Source organism: Lepidochelys kempii, chromosome 15 (assembly GCF_965140265.1).
Source record: "Lepidochelys kempii isolate rLepKem1 chromosome 15, rLepKem1.hap2, whole genome shotgun sequence".
NCBI lineage: Eukaryota > Metazoa > Chordata > Testudines > Cheloniidae > Lepidochelys > Lepidochelys kempii.
Window position 1 is genome coordinate 15,756,681 of NC_133270.1, and position 17,736 is coordinate 15,774,416.

General features: G+C 43.2%; 1 protein-coding gene across 1 annotated transcript in view; it reads right to left on the reverse strand.

The window, feature by feature from the left end:
* The window catches only part of HIRA (histone cell cycle regulator), a 63,874-nt gene that overhangs the window by 30,390 nt on the left and 15,748 nt on the right, over positions 1-17,736 (reverse strand). The window contains exons 3-10 of the mRNA XM_073312713.1: positions 17,117-17,227; positions 16,215-16,305; positions 15,579-15,673; positions 13,447-13,542; positions 12,235-12,395; positions 7,890-8,057; positions 4,865-4,978; positions 2,377-2,447 (exon numbers count right to left, since the gene is read on the reverse strand). Of these exons, the coding sequence (XP_073168814.1) occupies positions 2,377-2,447; positions 4,865-4,978; positions 7,890-8,057; positions 12,235-12,395; positions 13,447-13,542; positions 15,579-15,673; positions 16,215-16,305; positions 17,117-17,227 (907 nt within the window). The remainder of the gene's footprint in view (positions 1-2,376; positions 2,448-4,864; positions 4,979-7,889; positions 8,058-12,234; positions 12,396-13,446; positions 13,543-15,578; positions 15,674-16,214; positions 16,306-17,116; positions 17,228-17,736) is intronic.

A 17,736-nucleotide genomic window follows, 5' to 3' on the forward strand; every position in this document is an offset into this window, starting at 1 on the left:
CAAGGTTGTCAGAAGACATAATGGCGCTGCTGAACGCAGGTCATTCCCAAGACCTAACATCGGGCAGCAGTGTGTGTGTGTGTGTGCACACGCGTGTGCGTGTGCTTTGTCACCACAGAGCAGGGGTGGGCAAACGTTTTGGCCCAAGGGCCACATCGGGGTTGCAAAACGGTATGGAGGGCCGGGTAGGGAAGGCTGTGCCTCCGGAAACAGCCTGGCCCCCGCCCCCTATCTGCCCCCTCCCACTTCCCGCCCCCCCTCAGAACCTCCGACCCATCCAACGCCCCCCTGCTCCTTGTCCCCCGACAGCCCCCTCCTGGGACCCCCACCCTTAACCGCCCCCACCGGGACCCACCCCCTTTCCAACCACCTAACTGCCCGCCCCCTATCCACACCCCCTCCCCCTGACAGGCCCCCCAGGACCCCTGATCCATCCACCCCCCCGCCCCACTCCTTGTCCCCTGACCGCCCCTTCCTAGGACCCCTGTCCCTAACTGCCCCCCCAGGACTCCACGCCCTATCCAACCCCCCCTCCGCTGGAGTAAGGGAGGAGTCAGTGCTCATGAAATGGTCACAGCAGGATTTTTAGAATTGCCAACTTTCTAACTGCACAAAACCAAACACCCCTGCCTTGTGCCCCTCCCCGAGGCCCCGCCTCTTCTCTGATGCTCCACCCCCACTCACCGCTGTCCCCCTCCCTCCATTGCTCGCTCTCCCCCAGCTTCACTCACTTTCACTGGGCTGGGGCAGGAGGTTGGGGTGTGGGAGGGGGTGAGGGCTCTGGCTGGGGGTGCAGGCTCTCGGGGGCAGGAGGGGGCTTAGGGCTGGGGCAAGGGGTTGGAGTGTGGGCTCTAGCAGGGAGTTTGGGGGCAGGAGGGGACTCAGAGCTGGGGCAAGGGGTTGGGGTGTGGGCTCCGGCCGGGCGGCACTTACCTCAGGTGGCTGCCGGTCTGCAGTGCAGCGGGGCTAAGGCAGGCTCCCTGCCTGCCCTGGCTCCGCCCTGCTCCCGGACATGCCCAGCATGTCCGGCCCCTAGGCGGAGGTGCGGCCAGGCAGCTCTGCAAGGTGCCCACACTCGCAGGCACTGCCCCCACAGCTCCCATTGGCTGCTGATCTCGGCCAATGGGAGCTGCAGAGCCGGCGCTCAGGGCGGGGCCAGCACACAGAGCCTCCCTGGCCCCAGTGCCTAGGGGCCACAGGGACATGTTGCCACTTCTGGGAGCTGCACAGAGTCAAGGAGCCTGCCTTAGCCCCGCTGACCAGAGCCTTCAGGGTCCCTTTTCAACCGGGTGTTCCAGTCAAAAACTGGATGCCTGGCAACCCTAAGGCTTCTTGCAGCAGGACAGGGAAGTGGGACCTGGGCTGGAAGATAGCTGAAAAGCATGATGTCCCACACAATATAGAACTCTGGACAAAACCCACACTAGACTACATGCCCTCGGGAAAAACACACCTGCTTGGAAGGTTGCTATGTTCTATGCTGTGATTGGTGGGCGGTGTTATAGTACTTTATAATTTCATTGTTTTCTGTTTGATACTTGCCTTGTGATTTGAAACTCTCTTAACTTGACCCTTCTGCTACACTCGGCCACAAAGGAATGCATACCTTCTTACATAGCACTGCAACACTTTTGATATAACTAAATTATTTATTAAAGAATAGAGCAGCTATGTCGAATTTTCTGAATGAAAAACTACCAGGAGGGTCAGATAGATAAGCAAATATGGACACTTAAAGAACTTCAAGTTAAAAAAAAAAGGGAACCATTTTGGAGATGGGAGCCATTGTGGATTTTTTGGGAGGGGAGAAGAGGCATTGAGATGACATACTAGAGTCTTCTCGCTTGCATCAGTGTAAATGAATAACTGTATATAAGTTACATATGTGTAAAATCCTTCAGGCCCATTAAGTTTTACAAAATAGTAGCAGCTTGCTCAAAAGAGGAAATTCTAACAAGCTGAACTTATTCTACAAATGTCTTTGTACATCATAACACTGTATTATTATTATATTTTATATCCTTTAGTTACAAAGACACTATTCTTCCCCTGCAAGGAGATACACATACACTCCAAACACATAAAATTTCAAATTTAAATAGTTTCCCTGTTCTGTAGTACATTTTCATCTCATCTAGAGACACTAAGGGCCTATTTGGTACACGGAATAATAGAGTTGAGTCAAAACTAATGGAGTTATCAAAGATATTGCTGCAACTTCAAAAACTCCAGGTCACACTGATGTGGTGCTCAAATTATGCTCAAAATGTGAGCAGTGTTACAATGTACTAGAATAAAAACTTCCACTGAACAGATAAGTACAGAAGTAGACAATATTTTGTTTTAGCTTTTATACAAAAGAGAAAGCCATCTTACCATGAGATGTCCATGATAGACTTGTCAAATAGCTCATGTATGACAACTAAAGGTCGTTTCAGACATGTGAGCTTAAAATGGAAAAATACAGGAGACAGAAATTTAGAAATATTATACACAACCACATAATCCCATCCTCTTCCAGAATCTAATAGCATTTACCAAATCTTACCTCCTGCAGGAATGCTATCTGTATGGCTGATGATGTAAGATCTGGAGCGTACCTAGAGTTAGTCATTTCTCTATAAAGCACAACCCATTCCCTCAAAAGTTTGTATGACATTCAAGCCCCACTTTTTGAAACAGATTGACTCTTCTGACCAAAGTAGCCCTCTCTCTGTTGCAGATATAGAGCTCTCTACCAATTCAAAGTAATTCCAGACCCTGGAGAGGCTTCTGTTCCAACCTTAACTAAGATAAGGAGGTTGCTCATTGGTAACATAAGAGAAAGGCAGAACATAGATCAGGGTAATGCGCTCACTTTCAGACTATCAATGTGTAAGTAAGGAAAGCCAGTCAACAACAAAGGGAAACTACCAATTGTTCCTAAAGAAGGGCAGCCAACCCTGTATTTATGGATCAACTTGATACGACAATAAAGAACTGAATAAGCAAAAGAATTTCCCATAACTTGTTCCAAAACAAAGAGGTGCAGTACCTCTAATTCTCAGCCAGTATACTTAGCATCCCAGATACCTGGCTCTAACAGAAGCTGAAGTAGGAGAAGGTAGTATGGTTTAGTGAATAATGAGGTTACCTGGGATTCAGTAGAGCTGGGTTCTAATTTTGGATCTACCACAGACCTGCTGTGTGACCCCCAAGCGAGTTATTTCACCTCTTTGTTTCTGTTTCCCCTTCCACCATCTATCGGTCTTGTCTATTCAGACTGTAAGGTCTTCAGGGCAAGCACTCTCTCTTACTATGTGTCTTTGCTGTGCCTAGCACGAGATCCCAATCTCTGCAAGGCCCATTAGGAGCTATAATGGGACATACTTAAGTGACACTTTGATTAACAAAACACCGGTTATTTGATATTTTTGCCAGAAAGATTCAGTGTTATACACTTAAGTGATTGATGGATAAATATCACACTTAGGCTGCTTAGAAAGGAAACAGGGAATTACAGGTAGCAACTGGCATGTTCTGGCATATGTCCCTCATTATGAACCCATACACTTTTGTTTAAGCCAATTCGCTGCCTTATTACAGCTTCCAAACCAGTCAATCTTACATTAAAGTGGAGGAATAACCATTTTTATCCTCAGCCACAATTTGAAAATATAATTTTACTTTAGACTTTACAATAAAAGTCAAACCAGATGTTCGAAGACTTGGATTTTTTTTTCTTTTTTCTTTTTTTTTTTTTTAAAAAGTTCTTTCTACCCTGCCTCTATTTCCTGGCTGAAAGCAGAAGCTGGGGACTGAGGCCAGTACAAAGCAGGCAGGGGATCAGTCAATGCAGCAGCTAACTATGTTCCTTGCATTCTGCAGAGCAAGCTCAGGGGAAGCCAGATTCCATGGTAGGGTATGCTGAATATGGGATAGGAGGAAGGCTATTCAATACTCCTTTTTAACCTCATCATTCAATATGAGGCCCCATGCTTATTTACTGCTTACTACTCAAACCCTGTTCTGAAGACAAAATTATTATTATTATTAATTTCCTCATTTTTATGGCACTTATCACCATAGCATCTGAGTAGTTCACAATCATTAGCAGATTTATCTTCAGGATACATCCCTAGGGTGAGCTGGTATTCATATTTTCAATTTTACAGATGAGGGGCATTATTACAGCACTCTATATGTTCAAAGCACAGCTCCCATTGACTTCAGTTGCAGCTGTCAAGTGCTCAGAACTTCTGCAAATCAGGCTCAGTGGGTCTCAATTTGGGCACCAGCTCCTCTTCTCTGACAACAGCAGCATATTCTATCACTGACTCTCTTAGTCCCTCATGTACCATTAGCCCTTGGAACTGGATTCCCTAGGCCCTTTGCTTCCCGAGTTAGTTTCACAGAGGGAGAGATAGCATAGATTTGTTAGTCTCTAAGGTGCCACAAGTACTCCTTTTCTTTTATCCACAACCTAGTTTCTTCTGGGTCTCTGTACTGCCTACCTTGTTCTGGGCCAAACATCAGCAGAGACCTCAGTCCCCAAAACTTGATCGAGAATAAATCAAAATGTAAATTACAAAAATCAATGGGAGATTTACCTGAATATACTAGAAATTGTGGCTAAGGATATAATCAACTCTTCCTATAATTTTTAAAAATGTTTCAGTGCTTATTTCTAAAACAATTCAGGATAATGAAAACAAACTTATTCCAATGCAGTGTTTTCCTACAATCCCCTGACAACAGGCAGAGTGGCCAATAAAAACTCTATCTAAATGTAAGATCCTAATTCTGTACACCCTGATCTCTGTGCTAAGTCCTTTAGTTGTCCAAGTGATCACGTCAGCCAATGAAAGCAACAAAGGAAACTCACCCAAACAGAGAGGGACCGATCCTTACTGCCGACAGCACAGCAGCAATAGGGACAGCTTGGCTTGGTGGAGCTCCCATTCTTTTGTTTCTTTTTAAAGATTTTTGGATTGAATTTCTGAAAGGCAGAAAAAAAACAAGCCAAACATATTACAATCAATGAATTATTTTTAGGAGGTATTTGGAGTTTTTTAAGTTAATTTAATGCTCACAAATGATGTCAGGCTAACCTCTCTAGCCCGCATCACACGTTCAGCACAGACAAAAGCAATGTTGGTTTCCTCATACTGCCTACCCAATGTGTCTCAGCCTTGAGCTAGAAGGACACCTTCTATGGGTCAGAGTGTTTTTGTCTCCATAGTCAACTCAGTCTTTGACATCTCTGACAAATGCACCAACAGGAATACCACACTGTATTGGTTTTGTGATGTGAACATCAGCCTGTTTGGAACCAGACTGATTTCAAAGAAGCCACTGAAGAGGCTTCGGAAGGTAAACTTTTGGCCACTCCCGAAGTGGGCTGGATTTGAACTAGTGACCTAGCGTAGGGGTTCTCACAACAATTTTTCGGTGACAATTTTTCCTAAAATACTTAATTAACTTTAGGAAAAACAAATAAACATGCAAATATACATGTCCAACTCATCGTAAGTTATTTATGCAGAGATTCTTTTTGCAGACTCAATAATAAATATAACGTAGAGTTGTCTCTATTCTTTACTGGATCTAAACAGAATAGAAACACAAATAAGGTGCTTTGCGCATTCTTGTCTTTTTTTGTTGTTTCTTTTGCTTTTTTGATTGCTTTTTTGGTTGCTTTTTGAAAAAAGACTTGCTAGTTAGTAAGTCTGCTGCTGTGAAAAGTAATATTTGTTAATATCACTTTTCACAGGAGACTTACCAGCTAGCTGTGAGGCTGTGAAAAGTGTTATTAACAAACATACAAATATTAATTTTCACAGCAGACTTACTCAACCCTGGCAAGCCAGGGGACAAATTAAGCCCTCGATGGGGAGGTGGATAGGCAGACAGCGGGGGCCAGGGGCAATCTGAGGGTGGGGGTGAGCCAAGGGCCAGCACCTGCTGCCACATGGCTGGGGTCCAGGGGTGGAGCGCAAAGCCCCTTGACTGAAGCCTGCCACCCCATGGCTAAAGCCAGAAGCTGGAGCCTCACTGCCCCTGGGTAGGTGGGAACTCACTGGCTGCCTGCTCCTCCGGTGTTCATGGCTTCACAAGGGGTCAGGGTCCAACCCCTGATGGTGGCCCTAGGGGAGGGTCCACTGCTCCCTCCCACCACCCCTCATGTCACTGCCCAGGAGGCTGTGGCCGCAAGAAAAGCTCCTGGTGGCTGCATGCAGCCACTGTGGTCTCATTTGAGAAACGCTGGAGGGGGGTGAGGGTGGGGGGACAAAGGGGGCAATTGCCCAGGGGCCCAGGTGATTTTAAAGGGCCTGGGAGTCGCCAGTCACCACCACTGCAGCGCGGCCAGGAAATTTAAAAAAAAAGGAGGAGGGAAGGGTAAAGGGGGGGGGAGAAGAAGCCCTGCCTGTCCCCTCCCCCACCGCTTTCTGCTCTCAGCCCACCCACTGGCCAACTGAGGGGCAAGAGGGCTTCTCTCCACACCCTGGGAGATCAACAAGGTAGGGGCTGGCATCGGGCAGTGGGTGCTGAGAGGGACTAGGAGCCGTGCAGATTAATGCACGGGCCAACAGCGCCCATGCCCAGGGTGCTCCCAGCCAATTTGGGGCCCCCCAAAAAATGGGCACTCCAGCAGGCAGACAGCCCAAGCCACGGGGCGGAAGAAGCCCCGAGCTCACCTGGGCGCCCTGACAGAAGCCACGCCGGGCAGATGGATGGGCAGGTGGGAGAAAGACCTGGCCCAGGCAGATGCTGTGGGGAGGGGTGGAGGGAAGCCCTGAGCCCCAGTAGAAGCCACGCTGGATGGGGAAGCCCCAGAGCTCCGGCAGAAGCTACAGGAAGAAACAGGTTCCATGACAAGTCCCACTGACTTCAAAGGAGATTTGGCCCTGAGTAAAGAATGCAGGCATGAGGGAAACGGATTAGTTCTAGCCTCTCTGCCTTTTCTTTGGGTGGGGGAGGAAGGTGTTAAATATGAAACTAGAAGAGAGGTGATGAGGAAGAGATGGCAATTGTCAGTTCTCTCCTGTTTCTGCTTTCTAGCAACTGTACTAATAAGAATAAATGTTAATAGAATTGGGTCCGAGGCTGTACCTGAAGTCAGCAAAGGATACGTGGGGAGTGTAGAAGTTCCACTTCTTTATGTGGGCAGCCCTTTTCTAAGAGCTCAGTTGTGAGCTGCCTACATTGTGCCCACAGTGAGAAGTAAGAGATGAGAAAGGCATCACCTTACAATTCTGCACATGGAGAGAGAGGAAGGGGGGTACAGGGAAGACAGCAGGTTTGGGGAAAGTAAGTTGTACCAGAAAAAGTGCTTGTGCAGCTTACTTCCCCTAGGGAGCAAGAGGGAGGGGAGGAAGAGACCAAATAGTGATTGAGTCACAATTCAGTAGCCGATATGAACAAGGGGAAGCACAAATTCACAAATATGTTTGGTGCCAGGCCCACAAAAGGTTGATCCGGCCCTGGCCAGAAAAGTGCGCCCAGGAGCACAGCTGGCAGCTCACTGGGCACCAGCCAGCGCAGGCGCAGCACTGCCCAAATGTCAGGTGGACCGCATCCGTGCGGCTTGTGCGTGCATCAGCCGCTGCATGTGGTCCTGCTCCATGCTATCCCTTTCTAGGGGGCCCATTGACTGTTCTGCCCTGGGGCCCAGAATTGCTGTCAGCAGACCTGCTTCCAAATCCATGAAATAAAAAAATTGTACAGGTGAAAGTCTACACTTACCTTCAACTGACAGATTTTTAAACATCCATGTATCAATTAATAACTTTTATCATATTTACATCTACCTATATCAGCTGTTTCCCTCTGTTGCACATAAAATATCAAGAGAGCATATTTTCTCAAAGCTATACTTTAAGGAGATGTTACCCTTTAAATTTACTCACCACGACTGTCACTGCCTTGCGGTGCCCTACAAAATCCATGTTGGTTTTCCATCCATCTCTCTCAATGATCTGAGCAGTAGGTCCAGAATTATTCATGGCATGAGCAGAAACCAGATAGTGTCCATCAGGCGACCAGCTGAGACGCAGAACATGTGTTGTCCCTCCACACTGAGAAGAAAAAAAACACATTAGGCCTTTAAAGGGGTCTAGATTCATTGATCAGAGGCATTTATGACAACTTTTGAGGGTGCAGAAAAAGGAAAGTTAGATTTTACAAACTGTACGAGTGATTTCTTGTTTCTTTCAGGAGTATAACACAATTTCAGCAGTAACATTTCAGTACACTAAATTCTCAGAGCTTCATCCCTATCTACATTGTTGGTCCAATCTAAGTTCTGAAGCTGTAACCTAGGAGCTAGAAAGTGAATAAGAGTATCTGGTTATTGTCAGAAAAGATGCAAAAAAGGAGAATGACTGATATTGAAAAGAGGCTCTCCAGGACAATTTTTTACATGGAAAGAACACCTGAAAATACCATTCTTTATATTCTGCAAGAATGCAGAATTCTATAAAATACTGTACACCAAATGAAAAGGAGTACTTGTGGCACCTTAGAGACTAACCAATTTATTAGAGCATAAGCTTTCGTGAGCTACAGCTCACTTCATCAGATGCATATCGTGGAAACTGCAGCAGACTTTATATATACACAGAGAATATGAACCAATACCTCCTCCCACCCCACTGTCCTGCTGGTAATAGCTTATCTAAAGTGATCATCAGGTGGGCCATTTCCAGCACAAATCCAGGTTTTCTCACCCTCCACCCCCCCCACACAAATTCACTCTCCTGCTGGTGATAGCCCATCCAAAGTGACAACTCTTTACACAATGTGCATGACAATCAAGTTGGGCTATTTCCTGCACAAATCCAGGTTTTCTCACATCCTCCCCACCCCCATACACACACAAACTCACTCTCCTGCTGGTAATAGCTCATCCAAACTGACCACTCTTCAAGTTAAAATCCAAGTTAAACCAGAACATCTGGGGGGGGTGGGGTAGGAAAAAACAAGAGGAAACAGGCTACCTTGCATAATGACTTAGCCACTCCAAGTCTCTATTTAAGCCTAAATTAATAGTATCCAATTTGCAAATGAATTCCAATTCAGCAGTTTCTCGCTGGAGTCTGGATTTGAAGTTTTTTTGTTTTAAGATAGCGACCTTCATGTCTGTGATTGCGTGACCAGAGAGATTGAAGTGTTCTCCGACTGGTTTATGAATGTTATAATTCTTGACATCTGATTTGTGTCCATTTATTCTTTTACGTAGAGACTGTCCAGTTTGACCAATGTACATGGCAGAGGGGCATTGCTGGCACATGATGGCATATATCACATTGGTGGATGTGCAGGTGAATGAGCCTCTGATAGTGTGGCTGATGTTATTAGGCCCTGTGATGGTGTCCCCTGAATAGATATGTGGGCACAATTGGCAACGGGCTTTGTTGCAAGGATAAGTTCCTGGGTTAGTGGTTCTGTTGTGTGGTATGTGGTTGTTGGTGAGTATTTGCTTCAGGTTGCGGGGCTGTCTGTAGGCAAGGACTGGCCTGTCTCCCAAGATTTGTGAGAGTGTTGGGTCATCCTTTAGGATAGGTTGTAGATCCTTAATAATGCGTTGGAGGGGTTTTAGTTGGGGGCTGAAGGTGACGGCTAGTGGCGTTCTGTTATTTTCTTTGTTAGGCCTGTCCTGTAGTAGGTAACTTCTGGAAACTCTTCTGGCTCTATCAATCTGTTTCTTTACTTCTGCAGGTGGGTATTGTAGTTGTAAGAAAGCTTGACAGAGATCTTGTAGGTGTTTGTCTCTGTCTGAGGGGTTGGAGCAAATGCGGTTGTATCGCAGAGCTTGGCTGTAGACGATGGATCGTGTGGTGTGGTCAGGGTGAAAGCTGGAGGCATGCAGGTAGGAATAGCGGTCAGTAGGTTTCCGGTATAGGGTGGTGTTTATGTGACCATTGTTTATTAGCACTGTAGTGTCCAGGAAGTGGATCTCTTGTGTGGACTGGACCAGGCTGAGGTTGGTGGTGGGATGGAAACTGTTGAAATCATGGTGGAATTCCTCAAGGGCTTCTTTTCCATGGGTCCAGATGATGAAGATGTCATCAATATAGCGCAAGTAGAGTAGGGGCTTTAGGGGACGAGAGCTGAGGAAGCGTTGTTCTAAATCAGCCATAAAAATGTTGGCATACTGTGGGGCCATGCGGGTACCCATAGCAGTGCCGCTGATCTGAAGGTATACATTGTCCCCAAATGTGAAGTAGTTATGGGTAAGGACAAAGTCACAAAGTTCAGCCACCAGGTTAGCCGTGACATTATCGGGGATAGTGTTCTTGACGGCTTGTAGTCCATCTTTGTGTGGAATGTTGGTGTAGAGGGCTTCTATATCCATAGTGGCCAGGATGGTGTTATCAGGAAGATCACCGATGGATTGAAGTTTCCTCAGGAAGTCAGTGGTGTCTCGAAGGTAGCTGGGAGTGCTGGTAGCGTAGGGCCTGAGGAGGGAGTCTACATAGCCAGACAATCTTGCTGTCAGGGTGCCAATGCCTGAGATGATGGGGTGCCCAGGATTTCCAGGTTTATGGATCTTGGGTAGTAGATAGAATATCCCAGGTCAGGGTTCCAGGGGTGTGTCTGTGCGGATTTGATCTTGTGCTTTTTCAGGAAGTTTCTTGAGCAAATGCTGTAGTTGCTTTTGGTAACTCTCAGTGGGATCAGAGGGTAATGGCTTGTAGAAACTCGTGTTGGAGAGCTGCCGAGCAGCCTCTTGTTCATATTCCGACCTATTCATGATGACAACAGCACCTCCTTTGTCAGCCTTTTTGATTATGATGTCAGAGTTGTTGTAGCTCACGAAAGCTTATGCTCTAATAAATTGGTTAGTCTCTAAGGTGCCACAAGTACTCCTTTTCTTTTTGCGAATACAGACTAACACGGCTGTTACTCTGAAACCTGTACACCAAATATTCATCATCCTGGTTAGTGACATGGCTGCAACACATCAGTTGCAAATTATGAGACCCAAGTTTGCCAACCCACTACCTCACAGACTCTAAATGGCTGAATGCAAATGAGTGACTATGAAGAACATTGCTAGCCACATCACTACAAACTTACTGCAAAACAATCTACTCATTAGCCCCAGACCCGGAGAGGTCTGATTGCCTTCCTAGCCAAAGTAAAGTAACCAGGCAAACAAAACAGATTTTGGTACTTGCCTTCATGTTTTTACAGCAGATATGCAAGTCTAGTCAAAGTCACTGTACTACATTTGCATCCTGCTCAGAGGATGATAGACAAACTTACTAGGTCTGCAATTCATAAAGCTATTAGCACCTGGCAGATCACTGACTGTGATTAATCTTCAAAAATATTTGATAAAGCTAAGACTACAGTATTTTGCATGTGAACCCTATTAAAATTAAAACTACAAAGGCATCAGTGCAATGAAAAACTGGGAAACAGCACCCCCACCTATTGTTGGCTTTATCTCAATTGCCTGGAGACACTTCCCACCCTCCAACCCCTAAAACAACACACCAAGCCACAACACAATGCCCTTGGCAATCATATTATAAAACGCTTAGTGCTGGTAAGGTGCAAATATTGCTCTTCAAAGCTAGGACTTTAACAAACACAAAGACTAAGTTTTGTTTGTTTATTTATCTACTCCTATATGGGCAGAGGGAAGGTATCCTGCCAGAGGGAAGATACCTGCTGCAAACAGGGGAGCAGGATTGATATGCTCCACAGGCAGCTCTATCCAGCCCTTGCAGCTGTGGCATAATGTGCCTCTTTACAGGGATATGGGAGGGCAGAAGCAATCATTTGGGTTAAGACACACTATTCACAAAGGTTTGTTGATATGGTCTGAACTCAGTTATTTCATGTTCACAAATAGTTGAAACCCCCTTTTTGGGCAGAAAGTCACAGGAGAAGCAGAGAGCTAACTTGTACACATAGGTGGTACTAGCCCATTGGGGGCCATATGCAGGAATATTTTTGCATGCACGCACACACACGCATATACACACCACAAAATAAAAAACAAATAGGGGGGCCCCTTGAGCTGCTCAGGGTCCTAAGCAATTGCTTAGTCTTCTTAGGCCTAGTGCCAGCTCTGCTTGTACAGTTGGGAACTCCAGGTGGGATAAGAGTAGGCACAAACCACACTGTAAGCATTTCAGTCCTGTTTCATTAGCTAATATTTGTACAGGGCTTTGAAGAGCAGAAGTATTATAACTGTTTTTTAATTTGTTCACTACGTGCTCCTTAACACACGACAGATACCTCATCAAATGGTTTTGTGATGCTGGTTTCTAACTGCCAGTCCATGGTCCGCCACACCTTCAAGCTTCGATCATCAGCCTGAGAGGCTATATATTTCCCAACAGGATCCCAGGTCAATCCCTTCACCAAGCCAGAGTGTCCCTTCAGAGTGGCAAGAATTTCTGCGTACAGCAAAAAGTTAAGAGATAACACTTGGATGCTACCATTCCCTTAAAAAGGTTATTTAATTATAGACAAAAAGTCTAGTGGAGATTTCTAGGGTCCTTCTGAAGCACCATATTAAATGCAGCCTGACATTTTTGTTGGATGGTCAAACACCAATGTACCAATCAAGCTCAACCTATGTTCAAATTAAGCTTCTTGTACAAATGAAGCAAGAAACAAAAAGGGTATTCTGACAGCATAATGAATGCAAGTCATTGTGCAAGAGATCCAGACCAGCAAAGACCAGTTTATTATGAAACTTTTGTCAAGCACTGGAAAGTAAACAGCAGTTTAATTGGAACCTAGTTAAAATATGCACTTATTCCTCCCTCTGTTCTCACTAACCATCACAACAGCTTCAACGTGGTGCATTTGTGTACATGATCTATGTCCAGGTTACATATTAAATACTGTTTAAGCCTGACAGGCCCACTAACCTAGGGACAATGATATCTATACCACCCTGTTGGACAGTGTTCAACTGCCACTCCTGATCTCTTGCCTCTCAGATTGTTTAAGGGGAGGCTGGGAGCACTGTATAACAGCATTTTTAGCTTGGGAGGGTATCACCTCAGGTCAACTCTTCTAGCCATTTAAAAGTGAGGCTTTGATGGGCTTCCAAAGATGGTAGCTGCTATGTGGAACAGGCACAAAAGCAGAAAATAGGAAAAGAAGGAATTCTTAGAACATCTTCAGGATTTGAAAGATATATATATATGTTTTAAAAACAAGCCAAAAGGGAAAATACTAGTAACGGTGATGTTTATGTAAAATCAACAGCACAATCTGAACATAACTGCTCTTTATAGTGGTGGTGTGATCCACTTCTGATTTTCAACAGCTGAGCAGATTCCAAGGTATTAGTCACTATAGTAAGGGCAGGATGCCTGCTCTAAAATACACCCTATCTGTTCATAGTCAATGAAAGACACTGACACAAAAAGCAGTTAGTTTTTGTCACTGATAATTATATTTGTATATACATATCTGAATTAAAAAAGTTCCCACCTGGGAATTTGACAGCATTCCAGATGACAACGGTGTTATCCACACTGCAGGAGGCCAGCCAGGCATCATGAGGAGACCATGCCACATCCATGACATCTATTAAAAAAAAAGTCCTCTATCTATATGAAAAATTGCACTGGAGCTGCAAATTGATGGCCAAATAGATTTAACTGATTTCACCAATTAGTGCAGCCCGTTTCAGAGATGTACTTGCTATGCATGTTACATGAACACTATCTAATTTGAGACTCAAAAGTAAAACTACCACCACTATGGTCCATATAAAGCAAATGAACCAAGGGAGTGAAAAGGAAGCCTTCCTTTGACTGAGCCACACGCAGAAGGAGCTGTGCTAAGTCACAAACTAATATTCCCTTATATCACAACAAACTATTTATATTATTTCCATATTTAATATCCGATTACAAGATGGTTAATAAAAACCATAAGCTATTTCACCTGCAGAACCATTTTTTATTGTTCCATTCCCCTCAAGGTATTCTTTAGTCAAGGCTTATTTTTTAACTTTAGGACAGATCATTTAAATAAGCACAATCAAGTTATATTATATGTAGCTCTGTTACCATCTGGCAGTTGATAAATACCTTTTTATTTTGCTTTTGACAAAAAGCAATAAATACAGAATCAGATTATAAATTCAGCCATAATAAGATTTCCCATTCTGGTGATTTTCCTTTATTGAAATTCGGTTTTTCCAGTTTCCTCTAATCTTTGTGTCATCTTTAATATGGGACCCAAAAGGAAAATAGAGACTTAGAAGCAGCTTTACTGCCATCTAAGAAAATGTGCCAGGTTGCAACCCATGCGGTGTGCCATGGATGCTGAGATCCTTCTACATACTGTTAGTGTGTCCCAGCTGGGCTGCTAGCATATCCACAAGAACACTAAAGGCTGGTAGCCCTAGAACAGTTATATCTCCTTTCCCCCATATTTCACTAAAAGCCTCCAAATCCTTTAAAGACAAAGTTGTATTTTTTATTATTTCAAAATTGGTCACAACATACTGAAGGGGAGGAAAGGTGGTCTTGTGGTTAAGGCACAGGACTAGTTATCAAGACCTCTATTTGATAGCTTGTGCACCCTGCTCTAAAATCTTAGGGAAACTAATTACAGACATTCATTACTTGCAAGTTTTTCTGCTTCTACTCCAAAGCTTTTATGCAGACAGGAAGAATAGTCCAGTGGTTAGGGCATTAGCCCAGGATTTGGAAGATCTGGGTTCCAGTCCCTACTCCACCAGACTTCCTGTGTGACCCTGGGCAAGTCACATCCTCTCTGCCTCAGTTCCCCATCTATTAAAAATTGAAATTATAGCACGTCCCTACCTCACAAGGGTGTTGTGAGGATCAGTACATTAAAGATTGGGAGGCACTTGCAGTTGTATGGCTTAATGGGGGGCTGTATAAGTACCTAAGATAGAGAGCTGTAGAAACATGATGGCCAAGGTGTTTACAGGAACCAGAATCTCCTCTGTCCAAAAGACTTGATTTGCACTTAGTGAAGCAGCAGCAGGAGATACCACAACACAATATTATTCCAACCCAGATGGAAAAAAATATCTCACTACCACAGTCCACTGTGAAACACTGATGGAAACCACACAGCCCCTTCGGACAACTACAAAATTAACACATGCTTGTCATTTTTTATAACCAACTTTTTATAATTCATGTCAAAATAACATCATTCCACTATAATAAGATAGTAAACAGAAGACACTGTTTAAGATAATACTAACAATAAAAAAGTATTATCCACATTTTACAGTTGAGCACACAGCCTTGCAGAAGTTAAGTTATGTGCTCATCATCACAGAGCACAATGGTAAAGTCAGGAACAGCATCCAGGAATCCTGACACCCAGTCCCCTGTTCTAGCCATTAGACACATTGCCTCCCTTAAATAAAAGCCATCTTCTTCTCCCCCCTTTTAAGGCTCCTGACACGTGATGCTATTTCCTCATAACCAGTTTTAATAGTTAGTGATCTGCTGTGTAGTGAGGAGTTCTATGACCAACTGATTATATTGTGAAAAAGAAAAATACCATGTTAATGTATACAAAATATTTTTCAATATACTCTATTCAGATTTATTCTACACCTTTTCACTTACCCCCTGAATGGCTTCTGAGAATTGAAACACATCTCCACTGTTCTACATTAGCAAGTTTACTACTGGAACCAAACACAGTGCTAGGTCCAATGTACCTAGTTAAAAAAGGACCAGAAGAGTTATTCACAGAAACCACCTCAACAAGTTACTCATTAACTGTTTGTTTTAGAATATAGTATAGCTGTACAAGTCTACTTTCTGCTCAGATATTATCACAATGGAGAATGACACGAAAATAGCAATATTGTTTTATATGAAAGTGAAACTGATAATACCTTTAAAAGCTACATAAATATACTCTATACTACTATGCTTCCTAAAGCAAGTTGATAATGCTAAAACGTAAAATATCTCTTTGAAGAGTATAATAGTGAAGCTGTCTCCAAACCCAGGGAGAAAATGGCTCACCTCCTACCCAGAAAAGAGAACACACTAATGGAAACAGACTACTGTTCAAGACACAGGTTATCAGAACAAACTTCCAATGTTACTGATCTGCAACTGTGACTTCCTCCCTGCATGCTCTTAAGGCAAGGACTTAAGACTTAAGACTTAGCACTGGGGGAAATTTTGTGAAAATAGACAGAGATAACTGTTAAAATTAAAATACAAGTTGAAAAGGAAAAACATGCTTACGCAGCTCGTTTCCACACCATGATCAGTTTGTCATCGCCCCCTGAAGCCAAATAAACCCCATTGTTTGACCACCGCACACAGTTCACACAGGCTGGAAAATGAAAAAAAAAAAAAAAAAGTTTATAAGATGAAAAGCCAAAAAAAACCCCATGGTTCCATAATGAGAGCAGATTTCATTTTAAGCAGAGTTTGGCAGTAGATGCTTGGAATTTGCTAAATATGCTCACTCCACTCAAAGCAGTTACTTTATCTGCTTCAGATAAATGGATCGGCACTTATCTTTCAATACCAGATGAATAACTTATCTAAGTTTCAACAACAACCTATTCTGTCTAAAAAACATTTAACAAAAATATGGTTTAAAGGGGAAAAAGTAGCAGTTGTCTGACTAAGGAAATTGTTTGTGATAAATGAAATTGGATTAAATTACACATGCAACCTGGAAACACTATATTTTCAAGAAAATCAAGGAGCATATTATTCAGATGAGCTCATTTCAAACATTTTGCATGCATGGTACAATATATTTTAAGACTATAATCAATATATTTTATTTGGCATCTCTTCTATCTTAATTCCTTCTCCTGCCCTTCTCTATAATCCAACTGGTTTTCAAAAATGATCTACAAGTTATTTTTTGGCCCCACCAAATTAGATGGAAGAGACTTATATGCAAGGGATCTCCAGATGTATCTGAAGAACTGTCCAAAACATATTCTATAGCTTGACAAGGTTTTCTGCTGAACATCTAAAAAAGGTATGTAGCTGAGGTCTGAGACCCTCTGCAGAACATCACATATTCTTTACTGCTGAACAGAGACTTATATTTTTTCATTAAAGACAGACGTACTAACAGGTAATTTGCCAAGGCTCAAAGTCTACAGAGAATGCTTCTATGTTACCTAAGTGATTGTCCATCTGACAAAGCATCTTGGGAATATTTTCATTCTTTTCATCTTCCTCTTTGAGGACGGGAGCCATACTCCAGATCACCACCTTCCCAGAATCCTGTCCTGAAGACAAAGAAGAAATCAATATTTTATAGAGAACAAAAATTTGTCTGAACTTGTTTTCAATTTCATAGAAAATACTGGCTCTCTGATACTGCAGCAATAGGTGCCCTAAAAATCTTTAACACAAAGATATACTTTTAGAGTTCATATTCATTTGCTGGTATTCAAACTGTGCTTTTCTTTCATTTACCACAAAGCTATTAAGATGATCACATGTAATTTTTCAGAAATAGTAAAAGTCATACTGTATATAAAAGTAATATTTTGACTGTGATTTGTCATGTACACAAAAATTAAATTTAAGTTCAAGGAAAGGGGGCATTTAAACTATTGTTAGCCAGTATTATATACAATATCAGTTTTATACAGAACACCAAAAGTATACTTAATATCATATATTGTATTAATGTTTTGCATAACTATGAAGGGTATTAATGTTAAGCTTTTCTCAAAAGCCTGTATAATTATGCTAAGACAAAATGTACGATCCATACTTCCAGCATCCTTTG